Below are 21,730 nucleotides of genomic sequence, written 5' to 3'. Positions count from 1 at the left end.
ATATATATATATACCTATATTTTTTAAGGTTTCACACGCACGCATCTGTTACGTCCAACGTAACCGTTGTCACGTTTTAATGCATAGAAAATTTCAACAGATTTTTCCCTAAATCTTCTTAATAAACCTTGTTCCCTACTATTATTTTATTACTTTCACAAATTGCTTTCCTTTCCTTTTTGTCCTTTTATTTTCCTTTTAATTTGACCCTTTTGAATATTTCCCTTTTGAAAACCTCTTTTGAATATTTTCAGTTTTATGATGTTTTTAGAATTATAGACAACAAAGGGCTATATGTCTAACGAACTTATTCTGTGACTCATCTTTAACGGACTCTTGAGTCATCGTCACTTTGTCCAGTTTTTCCCTACCGGCCCTTTTACGTATATTTTTGGTATTTTAAAATCTTACGTTATTGGTTGGAGCTGATAGAAGACTCCACCTCTTTAGTCAATAAAAGGATCCTTCTAGCTCAGTTCGAGTTAGTCTAATTTTGTAAGACGTACTCTCGTCATCAACCTTAGCTCGCTATTCTGTAAGTTTGCTTGTAATACCGTTGAAATAAAGCTTGGTCAAAAGACAGTCGTCGAAACTTTTCTCATTATTACAAGTTGCGGCATTCTGCGCTCGTATGCACGCACGCACGCACGCACGCACGCATATATATAATATAATATATATATTTAGAATTTAAAATTTTATCAAAAAATTAATGCAAAATTTATATATATGTAAATTTACATATAAATTTTGCATTACTTTTTTGATAAAATTTTAAATTCTAAATTTTTCACAGCTGACTCGAATGAATATTTTGTTGCTAACATGAATGAATTGAACAAAGAAAAGGAAGCAGAAGCAGTAGTAATAGTAGAAAAAGAAAAAGAAGAAAACATGTTAACTTAGAAACAAAGAAACCGCCTCCTAATTGGTTCATGGTGCAGGAAGTAATAAATCGATAAATAGGTAGTAATCCGTTATTCCAAAGAAGATTTTATAGTTCTTTACATGCAGTAAATCGACTGGAGTTTAAGTACAAACTCTGTGATTCTGAGGTAAATTATTTATTTTGTTACATGTTGACTTATTATATATACAATGTTTTATACATTACTTTTAGGTAATTTTTATAGATTTTTTAAATTATTTATAGTGATATGTATTAAAATTTGGTTATTATTTATAGGATTATACTGTGAGGGCCTTAAATTTCAATCAAAAAGAAAATTCATTAGCAAGAGCCTCTCATAAGAAAGTTTCTATTTGGGATTGGGCTGCAAGGAAAAAGCGTTGTTGCATTCCAAATGGCCATAACAGCCTTGATGATGTATGTATAATAAAGTATTGCTATTTGAATGTTTTGTAATAGTTATTCTGATTTAATTAAATTTTTTTATTAATCTTTTTAATTTAATCGTATATGTGTTTAGGCCAAATGGCTGCCTTTAGATGTAGAAAATTTTATGGTCACTTCTGGTTCCGAAGCTTATATACATAATATGCGTTTATTAGATCTTGAATACAACTCATCGAGCCAGTTGATGAACTATGATTCATTATTTCATCCGACCCGTATATATCAGACAAATGTCTGTGCATTGGCTGTGCATCCTGAAATACCCTATGTCGTGTTTTCTGCTTATAACGATTCGATTTTGTCCATGGATATCCGGGAGGATACACCAAAGTAAGTCATTGTTATTAAAAAGTTCATATGTAATAATGTTTCTTATATATTCTTTATTTATATCATGCAGAATATCTACATATAATATAAATTTTTTTTGTACCAAAAATCGTTGTATTGGCTGCGTTCAGAAGATTCAACAGTTTTGCAACCGTTTTATAATTCGTCTCGATGATTGGATTATACTTTTAGATTCCAAAGAAATAGTCCTATCTCAACGAAGAGTCATAAAATAGTTATAAAACTGTTGAGTCTGCTGAACGCGACCATTGCGTCTGGCGTTAAGTGTAGCACGGGATCGTCCTGTGTACTTATATGCGAATCAATCTTATTGTGATTGAAAGATGACTGGATCGTTATGACCCGATGATATAGCCCGGGGTTCAACCAAAGTAATATTGATTTATTTCGGTTCAACTTACTGTTAATCTTTCCCTAATTGTTTCTGTTTTTTTAATTCCAAGAATTAGAAAAACATGAACAATATGTTAAACCGAAATTTACTTATATTGTTTGCACCGGAGCTAGTGCCTATTTTTAAAATGTAGATTAATTTTAATTTTGGTTCAACTTATACTTTGGACTAGAAAAAGTGATAAGTATCTTATCGAATCGTACATTTGAAACTCAAACAGAAAATAGGATATGCTGGCATAAAAGATCCAGGTTGGACCATTATAACAAAAAAAGTTAAAACAAAATAAAATTTAATCTACGTTAATTAGTAGAAATGAGCATAAGTCGATTAAATTCTACATAGACGCAATACTAAATTTTGACAATATTCAATACTAAAGACCGTTAATATAAAGAACATAACTAATACAAACACGAAGCCTACAACAGTCTAGCATGGATCTTTAATTGCTTACATATACCGCGGTGCCTATAGTTATATTAATAAATTTTGAGTTTACATGATAAAAGTGTTTATTTTTGTTCTGTAATACACATGTTATATATATCCATTATAATATATACATTTATGTTTATATCCATAGATTGCTTGATATAAAGAGCCTCGGAAATGGTAGAATAAGAAGTATACATTGTAATCCTTCTAATAGTTATGAATTTTGTGTCGGCGGTGATTTTCCCTGCGTAAGGGTGTATGATCAGCGAAATATTTCGAAACCACTTTATCAATTGTGGACCACCAAGTATAACAAGGTATGTATTAGTTTGATTCAACCCTATTGCTGAAAAGTTTATCAATATTTAAAGAAATACTACATTGTTTATGTTTTTTACATGAGTTTTAATTACATACATATGTAATTTAAATGTATTAGAAGAATCATGACGCCTTTGCAATAGGAACCAAGTATAATCACGATGGGACAGAGATACTCACATTGTGTAATTACTCCGAAGTATTATTATTTGAGAAATCAATGTGGTCATGTGAAGGAAATTCGAATCACACATTATATGACCGCTCTCAATTTAGTTCTGTACCTGGTGAGATGGACAAGGGACGTACTTATTGTAATTACATGATTATTATATTCCCGGCATTTTACTTTTTTTTTTATTCTTAAAACTCTTTATTTTATGTATATTTCAAAAGAGAAGAAGCATACAGTAACATTATTCAATGGTTTATTTGTTAATTAATTTTTATTCTGAGATTATTGTTTAAAAATTTTTTTATTACATCTTTTATATTTTTATTTTCGTCTATGTAATTGAAAAAGCGACGCTTTAAATAATTCTGATTTATTAATAGTTGATATTAAGTTGTCTCAGTTATGTGTTATGATTGCAGTTGTATGGGATATCAATTTTTTCGGACCTAAAAGTGAATTTATTATATGTGCATCCTGTTGGGGTGATATATTCATTTTTGACAAGAAAAAAAAACTGCGCTACAGTGGTTGTTAGAAGATTACAAATTCGTTAAGTGTTTTCATTTTGTGCATTTGATAAACAAATTTTTCTTTTCATTGTATGTGTTGCACAAAATAACTTTTATTCATTTAATGTATAGGTGATTGATCATCGTTGCTTAGGTCATCCCCATATTCCTATCCTTGCAACGGCAAGTTCTCGTAAGTCCAATGTCCTGATATGGATGCCTTCGAGCAATGAAGATCCAATAAAATCATCATTTAAGACTGTATGTATAGACAAGAATTATTTGTGTGTTTTTTTGCATTTTCTTTCTTGCTTAATCATATAATTTAATAAATAAATAACATAATTTTTAAAACAACGTCACTAAAATAAGCAATATAGTTGAATACAATAGATTAGTGGTATCAGTAAACCACAAAATTATGATTTATGCATTTCCTGTTCTTCACAAGTACATCAAGTTCAGTAGAATAGAAAGCAAGCATATAACGATATCTTTTTCCGATTACTTGCATTACAAAGATATATTTGTCATAGAGAGTTTGTGAAAGTAAGTTTGTTCGCCTTATTTACATTTTTTACACTAAGCGTCTTCGTCTTTTTTCTCTTCACCCACACGCACGCACGCACGCACGCACAACGTCCAATATATATCAGGAAATGGAAAGTTACTCTTTTTAAAATTAATAAGTTACAGTTACTCGTTAATAGAGTTAAAAAAGTGACGAGTTACCGTTACTAATTATCGCTTTTTAAAAGTAACTCATTACAGTTACCGTTACTCGAAAGGTAACTTTTCGTTACTTTTCCGTTTCTTTTTAAAAATTAGTCTGAAAATGTACTTTTGCAGTATTTTTTGTTCAAACGTTAATAAAAGTAATATATGTATACATATATAGCATGTATAACACTGACACTATGTATAGTTTTATCTTTTAGTTTTTTTTTAAACACAATTTCGTAATTCTAAAACCTGTAAAATATGCAGCAAAAACTGAGATATACATATGTTCGATGTATCACATAAAAGATAGAAGTGCAAAATAATTTCTGAAATAATGGTACTGTATATATTTCTCAGCTATCAAAGATTATTGATATATATTTATCTCATTTTAAGTGTAAAAGTATAAGCAGTGTAAGCAAGGCAAACAAACTTATTATTCTGTCATAGATATGTCGATATTAAATTGACTATTTTGTGTCTTTTCTAGTATCTTCATGAAGATTTGTACAACTTATTAAATAATTCTACCGACAATGACCAGAGACGGTTTGACGTATTTGTGGTCCATGGGCTAATGTTAAGACGGAACCACCTTCATTCATAAGAATTGCAGTTTTATAATCTAGTATAGATAATAAATACCTATTTTCAATAGAAATTATTTATTGAATAATAGATATTGAATAAATAAAATGCAAAAAACATATATACTTTGCAATTTCTATTTAAGAAACGTGGTTGTTCGTATGATTTTGTAATTGGAGTCGTTTTAATTCTGCTTAAAAGATACAAGTAAGTTCTGGATGTTGAAGAATAAATACATGAAGATAATTCACATTTTATTAAAGTTGTAGCACTTACAAAATTTTTTTTCTTGGTTTAGTGCACGCAAATTCATTAATTTCTACATCTGGACAAGCTAATTTATATTCCTCATTGTACTTTCTTTTATTGAATATTGTCTGTACACGATGTTTCATTGTACGAGGAATGCAAAATTAATTGTAATATTTTTAATTATTTATTTGTATTTGATTATTTACTTTCATCAATAAATACAATTTTAAGCTAAGGGGCCCCCTAAAAAGACGGGGCCCAGGGCTATAGCCCCCTTAGCCTTCCCCTTAACCCAGCCCTGACGATGATTACAATGGTGCCAATGAATCGCCCGGATGCGGGGCGTGTGTTCTTTTATAAGATTCTCGTTCGCAATTATGAATAGGTATTAAAGTTTATAGGGATTATAGGCATAAGAAAGAAAAAAAAAACAACAAATAAAATGCGCTACGTTAAGCAATATCTTTTGTTTATTGGTTATTTGGGGATTCTGTTAATATATATTGTAAATGACGAATCATCGCTCTTGAGTATATTTCGACCGCCCCCGTAGCGTCTTGAATGGCGATCATCCTCGGCTTCTTCCGAGGCTGTTCCACATTTCCTGGCGGCAGGTCCCGATGATTCGCGGGTACCGGATGGTATACCTGGGTCTTCGCTTATTCGTACTTATTAAACTCGAATACCCACGGCTCGAAGTCAACTGTACGGGTATACTCCCGAATCAGCGTCCGGTGCGCTCGCTCTCGCCCGCAACATTTCGGCATCTACATGGGAGAAATGCATACGACTTACAAAAATGAGAGCAGCCAGGATTTCCGTAGCAAAAAGAAATAACCGCGGCAGTTTATTACGACTCTCTCTGAATTTGCAAAAATGACTCTTTTGCTTCAACGTTGAATAACTCGGTGAAAAAATATATATATACAATATATATATAATGACCAGTTTTACCATTATATATTCGTTTAATTTATATCATCGATTGTGATGTTTACACGATTTTCTTCAATAAAACATTAATGAAGATGATATTCTCGATAGTTCGTTGAATTTGTCTTGATGATCTGTATAATATTATGAAAAAATGGATATGGGCCGGCCATGGTGCTATTTAAAAAATTAAAGATGGCATTTTGTTATTGAGAAACTATTTTTAAATTTTTTATTACATGTTATGGAACTTGCATGAGACAAATAAATATTCACCTTTTGACGCTCGGAAGTATTTAAAAAATCGTACGCACCGTTACGCTGAACATCTGTATATGTACATATATATACAGGATGTTCTATTTTAATTTTCGCATTAAAATACTTAGAACAGTATATAAAAAAAAAGTACCGCACTAATATATCACAAATTAAATTAACTAACAATTTAATAAATTTTTATATCTCTTTACATATCTTAGATTGATTTTAATAATGTTGAATGACATATTAAAATCTTTAAATAATTAATTCTTATTACGAAAAGTAATACCTCTTGGCCGGGAGTCAAACCCGGATCTCTTGCATTTCGAGCAAACGTCTAAAATTCTAGTTTGAACATGAACTTATTTGATTATGATTGTGTAATAGTTACAATACGTTTTTCAATAGAAAATTCATGATTTCTAGATAAAACTATTTATTCGCAAGAAAATTATTATAATTAAATAATTAAAATTTAAGTTAACGCAAAAGTTTCTGAAAAGGCATAAAATTGCTTAAAAAAATAAATTAACATAAAACGGACTTAATTTCTTCTAATTATTCAAATCTCCAAATTTTGATAATTTAAAATTTTATATTATTTTCAGTCTTTTTAATATTCAGTCTTCTATATATTTTCTGTACAAACTTTTTAAGTTATGAATTTTTTAAAATAATATATCAAGTTATCTTTATGTATTATGCTTGCATTTTGCATCCATAGAACTATCTATTAGATAGGTATAGAGTAAAAATTTTATGAAAAAAATTGTAGAAGTAATAATTTAAAATACAGTTCAATTAAAAAACATACAATAAAAATATTATTTCTGTTCTATGCAAAAAGAGACGCACAGAGTTTTAAATTTATAAAGAAAGATTTTGAAACAATTTCTACGCAAAAATATTGTTTTTTATGTACGTCGTAATCTGATACGTTTAAAGAATGCTGTCCCTTGCTTTCCTAAAAAAGTTGTTTTTAACGTAATGAATTTGATTTTTATTGCTAAAGAAATTTTTTCGCATTATTATAATCCGTACATTGTGCGATATCGATAAAGACAGCGGCATATATAGCGCACATGCCAATTACTAAGCGTGTAGATTAGGGAAATGTGGCCGGCTGTTTAAAACGGTGCGCGCGCGAACAACAATTGGATAAGATCAGTTTTATTTTACAATATCTGCTGTATTAAACATTGTAAAAAAATGGCTCAGAATTCCTCAATTTTTGATCAGGAATAGCACTATGTGATTAATATTCGCTATTTAAGAAAGGCTTTGTACACAAATATAATTATATGTATATATATATATAATTATGTATCTGAAATACATACATTATGTGTGTCATAAAAGTACAAAATAATATTTAACATACACAAAGGTCTATATACAATTGAGGGGGTCCTATTAAAAATTTATATATAAAAGAGACACAAATATCTAATTTTAGTAAGACATATACATAAAAATGCAAGCAGAATGCACAATTTAAAACTGATTTTAAAAGCATTGTAGGCATATTTGTATTAAAAATATAAATAACTTGTTCATATATAGCTGCATTCCTATAATATTGCAAAAATGATTATTAAATATAACGTGTTTAATAGTCATTTTTGCGTACAACTTGTATACGTTATATTTTGTAGAAATGTTTTCCTACAAAATGTCTTTGTAATGAACACATATTTCTAATGAATAGAGTATTGGAATCTCATTTTTTTGTTGAAAGAACTTTGTTGTCAAAATCTTCTTCATGCTGCACTATATCGTTTAGATAATCAAATTTGATTCATTCAGTACTCTTTGTCTGTCAAACATTGGTGACTTGGAATATATAGTTACTATATTATGCAGATCCTTAATGTATTCTGGCATAACAAAGTTTTCAAGCAATGAATGTTTAAATAGTTTCTTAGCTTGGAATAGTTGTTGCTTGGTTACAGTTCTGTCGTCCAAGTGCACCAAATGTGGGAACCAAGATAGCACATACAACCTATTTAAAAGTTTGACAGTTATAATGAGTACTTCAAATAAAAAATTTTATATATGTATAAATTATAATATAAAATTAAGGGAAATATTTTCTAATATACCTGTATCGAAAATAATCACAGAAATCTCCACCATTAAGATAACTAGGTGCTGCCACATTTCCCATAAGGCACAGGTATTTAAGGTTTGGTACGCTTCTATGAAGATTCTTGATAAAGGGATATAGATTTTTTATATGGTTATGATTCAACCAGAGAAGCTCAAGGTTTGGCATGTTTGGAAATACAGTGAAGTCATCTATTTTATTATGATCTAAGTTGACAGACTTCAAATTATCGAACTCCAATAAAAACTGCAAATTTCTGAAATGCCAAAGCAATTTATCTTATTCTCACTGCCTGTATTACGTAGCAATTACAATTTTATCTCCTCACAAATCTTATTACATGCTATACTCGTGCCAGATAACGGCTTACCTACTGAACATGTTATTACTGATATCTAAATGTTGTACAGTGAAACTAAAATCTTGTATAATATTATATGGTATGATGAAAAGATCTTCATATGCAAGTGACAATGAATCATTTTGCTTCTTAGATGAATCATCCAAAGTTGATAATCGTCGAGAATGTTTGTCTGCAAATACCAACGTTCCTAGACAAGTCATGGCACACTCTTCTCTAACTCTTCAACTTCCAGGGAATATTTTACCTCATTGTTATCACCCGATCTATAAAAACACAAATTTAATATGCATAATGTGTCAGAACAACAAGCATAAGATAAGAAAATATAGAAAATAGGAACAAATAATTCATAGATTAAATATAAATATTGTGCACGCACGCACGCATGCACGTACAGGAAATGTTAATCAACTTTCATTCAAAATATTAAATAATAAATTATTTCGTTAAAAAATAATTTATATTCTTCGGATTTTCAAATGTAGAATTCCACACATGAAACAATTTCAAATGTGGAGTATTTTACACGAGCAACACTATAGTCGATGCTTACGTTTTCATTTAAAACGAAAGAATCTGGCAGAAAAATTTGACAATCTGTTTCGCGAAACAAGTTATTAAGCGTTAAAGTTCGAGACTTTAGAGGTTAAGATATCCATCATGTTAACTTGATACAGTGCTGTGTATATATATATATATATATATATATATATATATAAGACGTACTCCACATCAATTAATTCCTAAAAATAAATATTCTCTGCTTTAATATACAAATTCACAACTTTAAAAATACAAATCAATAGAAATTCAATGCTTTAAAAACAAATTCTCTGTTTTAAAGATACACAAAATAACATGAGAAAACTTTTAAAGCAGTCAAAATTTGTATTTTAAAGTAGTGAATTTGTTTTTAAAGGAAAGGATTTGTTTTAGACCAAAGTATAACTTGTTCTTTAAAATTTATACCTTTTTAATTTTTTTTTTACATGGATCAAAGTTTAAATCCAACATTTCTAGTAGATGGTGTAACTATAATAAACACAACTTCGTTCGTTGTTGTCCAAATTCCTATAAATTTTGAAAAATGTTACAAATATTTCATATATAATGTATTATTTCATTCGCGCGTTAAATAAAATTAATAATATTACCTGATTATTTAAATAAACAAATGTATAGTGAAACTCACGTTTTTGACTTTTTGGTCAAATGACAGTTATCTTAACCTCTAAAGTCTTGAATTTTAACTTTTAATAATTTGTTTTTTACGAGGCAAATCGCCGCGTTTTCTTGTCAAATTCTTTTGTTTTGAATGAAAACGCGTCGAATGAATATATTTTTTATTCAAATTTGAGCTAAAAAAGTGATTTTAAATAATTACCACATGTATGACGGCCTTTTTCGCGTGTGACAGGCGAAGTCACCGTACGCTAGCGGCACCAACATCGATTTTAGAAATTGATGTGAACTACGTATTACATTTTCGACCTACTATCGATAAAATCGTAGTGTCGGTACATGAATTATGTGTGCTAAATCCACAAATATAATACCAATTTACAAAAAAAACATTTTTTTTAATCGGATAAGGCGTTTTTTTATAGATTTTTGGGTGCTGAAAACGATACCGCAAGTTAAATTTCACTAGCACGTCAGGTTACTGAAATAATTGAAGTTTAATATGCAGAAATGGCTCTTTTTGTGATATTTGAAATGTTTTTGTAAAAAAAGATTAACGTTATCTTGAAAGTGTGATCAAAAGTCATGAATAATAATTGTCCATCTATACCAAATGTATTTTTTCAATACACTTACTTTTCAGTCGCCGTTATAAAGGATTCAAATTTACAGAGTTTTTCTAAGATAGTATAAGTTTTCCGCCTTTGACAATGAAATCATTAAACTTATAATTTCTAACTTTTAATACACAGCGTAATTTATCGTTATAAGTTCTGCTAAATATATTACATACGTATATTATACATACTCGGAAAACATATTTTTTTATATATAATTGTAAATACAAAAATATATAAATAAATTATATAATTGGTTTAATATGTTTATTAATAATTTTATTTATTTCAGAAAAAAATGGAAAAAAAAGGATAAAAAACCACAGGATTTGACGAGGGAATCTTCAGCGTGTATACTGATCTCGCACCATATACGCTCGAGACCACACAGAGTTCTTGCAAAACTCTTCCACGAATAGGGTACATACTGCTCGGAAAAGCATAAACAATTAATATCTCGTAAACTATTGCGTTTTGACATGAATCTATGCAGTTGTGGATTAATGAGAAGGTTATATGATTACTAAAATTTATTAAAATAACTAATATGTCTATTCTTGAAACGAACATGAGAATTAAATCAGGGAAAAATTAATATAAGATTATTAATGAGTTCTCGAGAATATGAAATTTTGAATTTCGTATCTTTCTAATAGAGAAATGAAAATTGCTGACTTTTAAGGAACTTGAAACTGAATATTCAAACAAATTAATTCTGTAAAGTTTGTCTTATAATACGTGTCTGTATAAAAATGGAATTAGGAAGATGTATTTTTTTGTAAATTTAGCCCGTTTTTACTAAATATAGTTATTAGCAATTATATAGAGATCTCAAATACACTTGGAACTTTTTCAATCATATTTGCCAGTTTTATTTAGCAAAAACGAGCTAACTCTCTCCTTTTTTCTCATATATGTTATTCAGTTATCAACATATATTCTTCTCTTCCTTGAAATTGCCATCGCATTCAGAGTCGTGCTTTTTATCACATCGAATCCTATATGAAAGCATTACGACTTTTGGAATCGCAGGAATGATATAGGAACGCAATTCAAAATTAATAAAATCTATTGTAAAATTCATTAGTTTTATATATGTATAATACATTTCAATTCTCTTTAATATAGAATCTAATTGCTAACTTGATTCATAATATTTATTACATCTTTAGATAACAACGATAAAAAATATTAAGGACTATATAAGGAATAATAAGAAATGAAGATAGATGTTTTTGTCTGAAATTTCAAAAAATATCAACAAGTTTCTGAAAAAGACGTGAGATGAAAAAGTTAACAGATTCGATTGAGACGATTTCTCAATTTTTTCAGTTCTTTTTGGGGAAAAACTTAATCGTTACTGTACCTGCCAAAGATGACGAGTACTCAAGAAAATTATGGTGCAAATTTTTGTATAAAAAAGAACCTATGAAAATATTGAATATACTGAAACAGGGTAATTTTTTTGTCGATATTGAAACGTAATGAGAAACGAATTTGAAATGTATTTAAAAAAAATTTTGAAAAGATGTATATAAGAATCTGTAAAATAATACGGACCGTTATTGCTTTATAAATTTTATAATTAAAATTTTTATATCCGGTGGATTATTTCGAATATCACAAGCTATTTCTTTCAGTGTGCTTTGAAAATAGGAAATATTAATATACTACGTAGAAAATTCTTAGGAGAGGAACTTTTGCGGGAATTTGAATCGTGTGAGTGCTTCAATACCGTTATATATCGCTGCGGAATTGATGACGAAACAGAAGATATATTTTTTAGATGATTCAACCATGTATTACAATGTAATATTATAAATTTGAATGTATAAATAAATTAGTATTCGAGCGTATGGTCTAGACACTTTCGCCGTAAAGTCGTGCAGTGGTTGAAATAAATCACCTCGAGGCAATATGGTTTTCTGTAGAATTTATCAATCAGGTGTATTGATGTACAATATACTTCAGCTATGTGATATTGATGGCCGATGAGTTCGTATTCTGAGAAACGTTATGGATTTTTTTGAAAGGTAAAACTCCAATATTCTAACACTTGTATTAAGATTTGTTAAATCAAATGACAATACAGAGATACATATTTTATGCATAGCCAGGATTATCAATACCCCATAAACTACGAATCCGAATATTACGTAAACATTCTATTATAGCAGAACTAAAAGTTTAAGACTTTACACAACAGATTGTATCCTCAACTCATCACATTAATAAATTTCGTCAAAATCCGAAATATTTCTGAAAATAGGTGGTTCACTTTCATATTGAATGCCCCCCATATATATTCATTTGTATTTATGGCTAACAATTTTGAGAAATATAAAACCAATCACACATACACACGCACATACATATGAATGGTTTTATATTTCTCAAAATCGTTCGTCGAAAATACGAATACAATATCAGTAAACTATCTCCTGTAACACGTTATCGAATTACAACAAATACATTCTTGCTAAATCGAAAAAAACTTGATCGAAATAGTATACACATATATTCCCTGTAATCAATAGTAAACTGTACGTTTTTATACATGATTTGCGTAATTCGTTTTCTTATTGAAATATTACAATATTAAAGTATATAATATGCTAACTAAAGAGCTGTGTAAGATTAAGAATGTTTTGTGACATTTTCAATAAAATTCATTTGTACATATACGACAACAAAATTATGAAAAAATTACAAATTATTCTAAATCATATTTAAAAAAACGACAAATTTGATGACGGTTTACTATCTAAATAAATTATAAGTTATTTTAATAAATAATAGTATTTTTTAATCTATACTCTAATAAAAATGTATAGAAATGTATTATAAAATGGATGACAAAAATTTCAACTATTTAACATAAGTACATTATGTGTTCCAGATTATTTACGTTGCAATGCATGAATTAGTTGTCCAGTAAATAAACAAAATATTTATTTGTTCTAGACGTATATCTTTTATTTGTAATTAATCAGTAATTCGCAGTGAAACTTTGCATATAATATATTTTGAATACTTATTTAAAAAATGTAAACCTTTTATTACTTTTTAATTTTTAATTTATAACAATAAAAATAATAACAAATAAAATTAATAAGATATAAAATTGTGTTCAATAAAAATGAATATTTTAAACACAATTTATATATATATATTTTTTATATGTATATAGAGTTTGTTTAAAGTACAAATATTAACATATTTGTAAGAATAAGTGAAATACATTCTTAATAATGTCTATGATAGACATTATTAATGTGTTTGCTGAAAATTATTTTTCATAAATTTCTAAAATTATTCAAAATATTTTTATATTTCCTAGATTCTTTTTTCTGCAAGTTTAAAGCTATTTTATTATTTATATATAAGCAGGAAGAAGAAGAAAGTTTCCATCCACCTAATATTTTTTCTCACAAGGACGAGATATGAGACTTTACAAAAACACAAAATCCCTTTCGGCTTTGCACAGTTTATCGAAGCGTTTTTGCAAATCGTTAGTTCTACTAACGAAGTCATGTCCGCGTCCAAGGCTTTTTGACAGCACATTTGCGAGAGACGGGCTGTAACATACGCGATGTCGTGAAGTTAAGTTTACCACGTATGAAGAAGTTTAAATCAGCATGATTACGAAAATAGAAAATTAATGGCGACGCAGAGCCCACCACCTACGGTGGCTGCCTCTAATCGGCACGTCGATATACATTTTACGCGGGTCGTTTGTTCCTCTTTTTTTTATTACAAGCGTATATCGAATGCCGCTGTGAAATGGTCCGTACTTGCTTATATGCGACATATGACGTCCGACGTACATACATGGCTCGTGTGTATCGTTGTTACATTTTCGAAATCCTGTTCCATCAACGTGCGCAAATTATCCACGAACATTTTCCTGTCGGGAATATATCTTGTCTAAGTACAGTATACGCCGTATTTACCGTATTTAGTATTAACGCTTTTTTACGCCAACACGAGAAATATCTATACTGTTCAATTTGTATATCTCTCACTGATATGTGGATGTTATATTATATTATACTATATAATATTAAAAAAAATTATTGTTGGAAAAAAAGATTATTAATCATCTTTATCTAAGAGATGTGCCTGAATTTATAAATAAAATTAAACACGAATAGTGAATGTGAAAATTAATTTTAGGAACATATCTTTCTGCGCAAATATTTCATAGTTATGATCTTTGTAAACTACATGGAATTAAATGTTAATTAGTTGTAATTCGACTATATACTCTAACTTTCTAATAATCAGCAATAAAATTTAATTATTCTTATGAATACTCCGATCGATCGAAGAACGAGATAATAATAATACGAATTTTTTTGTTATCTCAATCTTTCTGAATTAAAGCCACTGTTCACATCAAATGAATAAGGGACTGCATATTGTAACGGTCGTATAAACGCGCGGCGTTATTAGAATACATATTTCTATGGGTGTGTTCCTACTGTGACCTTGTATGCTGAATTACCTTTTAAATACTAAATCGAAGAAATCTCATTATCACGAAATGTTGCATCGAGTATTCGAGGGATTGATATGCTCCTAGTAAGTGGAAAATTTTTTGCAGGTCTAATGAGTTGGCGTATTACTTCTTGACTCCTTAGGAATTCTTATCGAGATTCATCGAGTTTTAATATGCGAGTAGGAATTTTGTTCATAGATTCAGGTAGGTTATAAGAAGCTTGGTGAATTATAAAAGAGTTATGCTTGTTATTGTACATATTTTTTTATTTTTTTTTCTTAAGAATTTAATTAATAATATATAAATATTCTCAAATTAATTTTCCTCTTTTCTTTACTTTTTTAAATACTTTTAACATTTAAAGAAAACGAAAACGCTTTGGTCAAGACATACGAGAAGAAATCTTAGAGTAAAATAATAATAAGGTCAGAATTATAAGCAAGATATGGCAGAAATTTCAGCTGTCTTGGTTCGGTATTTATAGTCGGTTCTTATCTCAAGATCGTCTTAAGTGTGTTAACCCTTAGTTCCGACCGTCCTTTTCGGCACCTTTAATTCCGACTCCAGGGTCGTTCGCGTCCGAGCGTTATTTGGGACAATAAAAACGCTTCAAAAAATCTGAAAAAATTCAAGTAACTTCCTTCAACCTTCAAGTTGAAGCCCCAATAGTAATATTTTGAAAAAAAAAAAGTTTTAATATTTTTTTTTATGCGCGCTCCCTACCCGTTTTCAAAAACTACAGCACTTTGAAAATTCGGCAGGGTCGTAAACGACCCTGGAGTCGGAACTAAGGGTTAAGATGCTAATACAGCTTTTTACAATTGTCTATGATATTTTAAGACTGCATTTTTAAATCAATTTAAATTAGTCTTAAATTCATAAACTGACTATGAATACCAACTGTAGCGTTTAGAATCGATACACGGATTTGAGGACAGCTAGGAACTTTCGCACACAGAATCAGAAAATTGTGGAGTATGGACCATTACATAAAATACATTGTAAAACTGAAAGATTATATTAAAAAATGATGTTATACATTTTGTTATCATATATTGTTATATACAAAGTAAATAAATTAATTTACTCTATTTTCTTATTTCCCCTCGTAGTAATTTCTGCGCTTAATCTATTAAATATTCTATTACAGATTATTTAATAGAAATCGCAACAAGGGGAAATTAATAATTTGGCAGAGATAATTCATGTGTCGCTTACAAAGGAAAGAGTTATATAGATCCAACGAACTTCGCACCATTAAAACTGGCGCCGTAAAATTATATTAAACGTGAATTGTGAAGTGACGTAAGCTGCCCAACATTCAAATGCGTAATTCAGTAATTATTCTTCATGCGCGTTAGATTAAACCATCAGTGGATCGTCCGTTTATATTGCCTTCTATGTGAAGAGCCGCGAAAGTAATTGACAGCGAAAGCAACTTGTGCTCTTCTTCTTTCTGATGACTTAGGTTTTATGACTCGCACACTAGATCACTCTCTTCCATGATGAAACAGAGCGAGTGATACAACGCTGTTGATATTCTTACGCGGTGATATTGAACTTCTCAGTACATTTAAAATAAATTTCACACTTTGATAAGCCAAAAATGTATCAGTCTGATTTATGTATTATATTATTTCCACAACTACATGTATAAGAAATAAATCAGTACATAAAACTGTAAATCCCAAATGTGTTACAATTTTAAACAAGAAATGTCATATCGTAACTACATATGCCGTATCGACATACATATGGTTATGCAAAAACGCATTGATCTATAATTACAAATCGGTTACAGTCATCTTTATACTGAGGCCTTTAAAATCTCATTGTAGATGCTTATTCTTTATATGCGATCAAAATATTTGGAATTAATTGCGTTCAGCAAAAAAAAAACTGATAAGAGAGCACATGAGATTCTTTAATATGACTAATTCCTACACTTAAATCCAGCAAAGAACTAAAGTCAAGTGTATTATTAAGGACTATTATTAACTCATATTAAGGACTCATTAAGCGCGGTCACTGTTCTAAGCTTTCTCTGCCGAACGTAGCCATTATCGTATGAGAAACTACGCTGACGTTGAAAGTCTTTCTTATTCTTCGAACTGATCACAATTTCGAATCTTTATTTACAGATGCAAATTGCAAATGTAATTAAATAGGATTTTAGTGGAAATGCTAATTGTAGCATTGCGCCTTTATTGACACGATCTATATATGTCATGTGCGTTGTCCGCTCTTATAGTCAGACTAGGAATGTATGAAGGACCTAACGCTTTCGCAACACTGATGTATTTGACGTACGGTTCAATATCTATACCACTTACGGAAGTCCAGCTGATCCAGAACCATCCGGGAATTTGTTGCGCTTTTCTCGAGCGTCATGTAAAATTCTTTAGTCTATTTGGATAATTTAAAAAACACGATTACAAAAAATATCTCTCAGAACACATTCTCGTTTCCATGAAAAAGTAGAATACGCGGCAATATTTCAGCGAAAGATTTTATTTATATGCTTTGGAAGAAATATTTCACTGTAGTAATTGTAGTTTTCCTCCAGATATATAATATAATTACATATACCTATAATAAGTTCTGCGTCCACATGGCGCCGGAATGATATCTCAACTAGTTAAATTAATAATAACGCTAGATACAAGAAAGATCGGAATTCTCTAGAAATATGTGTGTCTTAACATATAATATTATTATAATTTAAATTATATAAGAAAATTTATAGTTTTATTGAATTAAAACAAAGAATATGTTTTTATTTTTAAAAACTTATTAATGTTATATAGGATATAATTTACCAATTGTTTTAAAAAAAAACTTTTTAATTCGTTCGTTAAAATAAGTTTTCTTTTTTAAAAATAAATTCAGTCAAATAATCTATTAATAATATCTAATATGATTCTTTTGTATCTTATCTTGGGATATTTGAACGAAGTTTATATCAAATTCGCTTGAACAGTACATATATATGCTTATATCGCTGCTTTTCATCAATATGACAAGTTTCCTAATCGTGAACTGATTAATAACTCAGTTCGTAGAACAAAGCTTGTTTAATATTCAATCGTTTTATGCAAAACACGTCGAATAATCCTAATTTTATCAATATCGCATATGAAAGAGCTAAACTCAATCGAATTAAAATTAAACATTGTTTCTGAACATTAATATCATTGTTAAAAATATATTTCAAGATTCACTTTTAGTACTGAAAATCCATAATATATATATAATGTGAATTGCAGATTTCAATACTGATAGTGAATGCAGTGAACTATCGGAGAAAAAAAAATCGGCGTTACAAGTAATGCGTTACTTCCTAACCTTGTAAATAAGTTACATCGTTATAAATGTGCATGTCCACCAAAGATCTACACTTGTATGAATCTCTACATTTCGCAGTGTGCTTTCATTTGTATAAACGTGAATAAAGCAAACGCCTAAAGAATTCTAAATGCACTAGATAGACTACATAGACTAAATATAGAAAATATAATATATTAAACGTATGTGAATTAAATAATTCTTGAAGTACATGAGAGGTAAATTTAAATTTGGATTAAAGTAGTTCTAAGGAAATCTTTTTTATAATTACAATTTTTTCAACTGCTCGATACTGTATATCATTGAAATAGCTATGTAATTCATTTTTAAATAATGCCTGATTCATCTACATTAAACACGCTTTTGGTATCTAACTGGGGTTACTGTAAAAATCCCGTGGTGTCCCGTGTTGTAAATTTTCAATTAAATCCCACCTACAACAATTGTTTTCGTTCACTGACACGAAGTTTGCCGTCACCGACGCAGGTGCGCATCCGGAGGGTGACGTTACTCATCCACCCCACCATGCACCACCCTTTGATACCGAATATAAAAGCCGCAGTCGCGATCCGCCAGCTTCGAGTTCAGTCGCCGACCTCTTCAATTGAAATTGATTCTTCTCTTTGGTGAATTAAAAGTCTTCAAATTTCGCGAACGCGCGCTATACGAATTCGTAATCTAAAGCGACGTTTCGCTCGTATTTGCAAGTGTGAACAAAAGTTACATATACGTCAATTTCAAGTGAATAAAAAAACAGAAGATAGAGTTCTTGAGAAAAGAAAATCGCCGACGAAACAGGAAGCAGTCAGTACATCAATTTTGACTTATATTCAATTCTTGTGTTATTACCTTTGATTTTATTTAAAAAATTAAAAAACCAACTAACAAACAAGACTCAAAAAGTTTTAAGTCAAAAACATTTTATCTTAAATTTTTTCAAAAAATATATTTTATTTAAGTGTTTATAGTTATCAACATAAATTTTTATAAAAACACACAATGCGTCTTGTTATAATTAAGTTTAAAAATAAAATTGATAGTAACGTTACGAGGGCAAATCAACAAATACCCGTGTTAGTAATGAAGACGCAAGTTTTTCACAAAATTTTTTTTATTTTTCAACGTAATCTCCTTTTAGAGGATATATTTTTCCCAACGCCCTCGCTACTTTTTTAACTTCTCTGAAAAAAAAAAAAACGATTTGTCGAACTCTGTCTATGTTTATCAGTGATGACTTTCTCATTCAACGTGAATCTCTTTCCACTAAGTCATTTTTTCGAGTTTGAAAACAGGAAGAAGTCACAGGGGACCAAATCCGGAGAATACAGTGGATGCGGCAGCAATTCATAGCGCAATTTGACTAATTCGACTGTGACGACTGCAGTGGACTGAGCCGGTGCTTATAAGTGGTGGAACAACACTTTTTTTGCCAAATAGGGCTGTTTTTTTTTTTTCAATTCAACATCGAATCGGCCCAATAAATCAGCATAGTATTACCCCGTGATAGTCTTTTTTTTCCAAATAGTCGGTAAAGATCACGCCTTGCGCATTCCAAAAAACAGTGGCCATCACCTTTTCGACCGTCTTGGCCTTCTTCGGAGCACGTTTGCACGTTTGAAGTCTATTGTTTTGACTGTTCCTTGATCTCCGGTGTATGATGAATCCATGTTTTATTAACGGTTATAACTCGACGCAAAAAATTCCTGCAGATTGTATTTGAATAGCTCCAAACACTGCTTCGGAATTGATAGCCGCATCCATTTGTTTGTTATTCATCGTGAGCAATAGCGGCACCCATCGGGCCGACAGCTTTTTCGTTCCCAAGTTATCGTGCAAAATATTGAATGCTGTTCCGTACGATACGTCTACAGCCTCTACTACTTCACGCACTTTCACGTAAACGCAAACTTAATCACGTTTGCCGGCCAGCCGGCCGGCCTGGGCGCTCCTCATCAAAAACAGATAAAGGACCACGTTTAAATTCATTGAATCAATATCTGACGGTTGTCAAAGATGGTGAAGAATTCCCATAAACGGCATTTAACTTTATTTTTATTTCTTCGCACGTTTTGCCATTCAAAAATAAAAAGCGAATCACGGATCGATATTATACTGAAAAAAATTTTGGTCCAACGAATGATATCATTAATTAATGTCAAACTTAATGTCCAACTTAATGAAGTTAATTTATTAATATAATAACTGGATTCATTAATATAATTAAATATTTATTTTTGCAATGAATTCTAGTAATAGTTTTATAATCTAAATTATTATAAAGATTCATTAAATCAATTTTAATTAATTCAATGAACATTTGATTGTATTTACGTATACAGTTTTGGTTCAGTGTACTCTTTTTCCATTAAATCCAAAAACATCAAATACACTCACTACGAATTACTGTCAAATCGAAACTATCAAAATGAATCACTTTGAAATTTTGTATGGCATCGTTGAAAGATAGTAGGACACGATTGTATAATGCCAACTTGCATCAGCAATGTTGCCTCAAATATAAGTACTTATTGATTTGTCCTCGTATATAATTGATAAAGTAAAGAATTACTGAAAGTCATTATAATATAATAATGAATATGGTCGAGATTAATTAACAAAAACATTTTATTGATTTTATTAAATTGTTCGGAAAGTTCATTTCAATTTTCTAGCTTAACATTGTATGTATATCTTCGTAAAAAATAAAAGAAATATTAATTTAAAAAAAGGGCTTTAAAGCTTGAAATCTCTACTTTCAAAGGGTTACTATATTTCTTGAATTTCTGCGAATTTGGTAATTTTTACATATAAAAAAAACTAAAGCTGAAAAAAATAAAAAATTATCTTTTCAGTTTATGGGTCTTCCACGTGCTAAAAAAATTTGCAAAAATTTTTAACTATTGCGAAAATCTGAAATTTTCCCGACAAAATCGTTTTTTAAAAATGTTCTTACAATTTTTTGTTTCTGAATTATTCGCGAATTAGGTACAAAAATATTTTGATTTTTGCTTATAACTTCGTTAAAAAATCATCGTACCGCAATTATGAAATGAGATTCTTAAAACTGAAACTTTGTTCTATCGAATATGGTATAATCGCTAATTTTTTAAATATACAATATACTATTTTGAGCTAAAAAATTTGGAACGAACTTTTCCGAACTCTATCCGAATAACTCTTAATATTTATAAAATAAGGTGTCTGCTAGTTTTAAACGTCGACATCATAAAAATAGAAGCAATTCTTGTTTGTGTAAATAAAAGAAAAATGTCTATCTTAGAATTTTTCTTATAATCTCTCTCTCTCTCT

General features: G+C 29.8%; 3 protein-coding genes across 3 annotated transcripts in view; 2 read left to right on the top strand and 1 right to left on the bottom strand.

The window, feature by feature from the left end:
* The first annotated feature begins 825 nt into the window (after window positions 1-825).
* On the top strand, window positions 826-4,875 carry LOC108773224 (DDB1- and CUL4-associated factor 8-like protein 2). Its single transcript, XM_018538968.1, has 6 exons — window positions 826-864; window positions 1,187-1,327; window positions 1,431-1,687; window positions 2,689-2,857; window positions 3,678-3,806; window positions 4,759-4,875. The coding sequence occupies exons 1-6, from the start codon at window positions 826-828 to the stop codon at window positions 4,873-4,875; spliced, it is 852 nt and encodes a 283-aa protein (XP_018394470.1).
* A 3,200-nt stretch (window positions 4,876-8,075) lies between these two features.
* Window positions 8,076-10,204, bottom strand: LOC108773267 (leucine-rich repeat-containing protein C10orf11). The gene is made up of 4 exons (XM_018539021.1): window positions 10,161-10,204; window positions 8,783-9,039; window positions 8,408-8,668; window positions 8,076-8,307 (listed from the first exon to the last, which is right to left on the bottom strand). Exons 2-4 carry the CDS (start codon window positions 8,974-8,976, stop codon window positions 8,085-8,087), a joined length of 678 nt encoding a protein of 225 aa, XP_018394523.1. The 5' UTR covers window positions 8,977-9,039; window positions 10,161-10,204; the 3' UTR covers window positions 8,076-8,084.
* An 8,819-nt stretch (window positions 10,205-19,023) lies between these two features.
* The window catches only part of CCHa1 (neuropeptide CCHamide 1), an 8,330-nt gene continuing 5,623 nt past the window's right edge, over window positions 19,024-21,730 (top strand). The window contains exon 1 of the mRNA XM_018538966.1: window positions 19,024-19,225. The gene's annotated coding sequence lies outside the window, so the exon portion shown is untranslated. The remainder of the gene's footprint in view (window positions 19,226-21,730) is intronic.

This window comes from Cyphomyrmex costatus, unplaced genomic scaffold, assembly GCF_001594065.2.
Source record: "Cyphomyrmex costatus isolate MS0001 unplaced genomic scaffold, Ccosl1.0 scaffold20, whole genome shotgun sequence".
Taxonomy (NCBI): Eukaryota; Metazoa; Arthropoda; class Insecta; order Hymenoptera; family Formicidae; genus Cyphomyrmex; species Cyphomyrmex costatus.
Note: the sequence above shows the minus strand (reverse complement) of the source record. Positions and strands in the feature narration are given on the sequence as shown.

What these genes read in the sequence shown, in the direction of transcription:
- LOC108773224 (XM_018538968.1), top strand. Translation starts at nt 826, where the DNA reads ATGAATGAATTGAACAAAGAAAAGGAAGCAGAAGCAGTA. An exon ending in GCCATAACAGCCTTGATGAT is followed by an intron (nt 1,328 to 1,430) that starts GTATGTATAATA and finishes ATATGTGTTTAG; the next exon opens with GCCAAATGGCTGCCTTTAGA. An exon ending in GGACCACCAAGTATAACAAG is followed by an intron (nt 2,858 to 3,677) that starts GTATGTATTAGT and finishes TTTAATGTATAG; the next exon opens with GTGATTGATCATCGTTGCTT.
- LOC108773267 (XM_018539021.1), bottom strand. Translation starts at nt 8,976, where the DNA reads ATGACTTGTCTAGGAACGTTGGTATTTGCAGACAAACATTCTCGACGA. An exon ending in AGTAATAACATGTTCAGTAG is followed by an intron (nt 8,669 to 8,782) that starts GTAAGCCGTTAT and finishes TTGGCATTTCAG; the next exon opens with AAATTTGCAGTTTTTATTGG. An exon ending in TGTGATTATTTTCGATACAG is followed by an intron (nt 8,308 to 8,407) that starts GTATATTAGAAA and finishes ACTTTTAAATAG; the next exon opens with GTTGTATGTGCTATCTTGGT.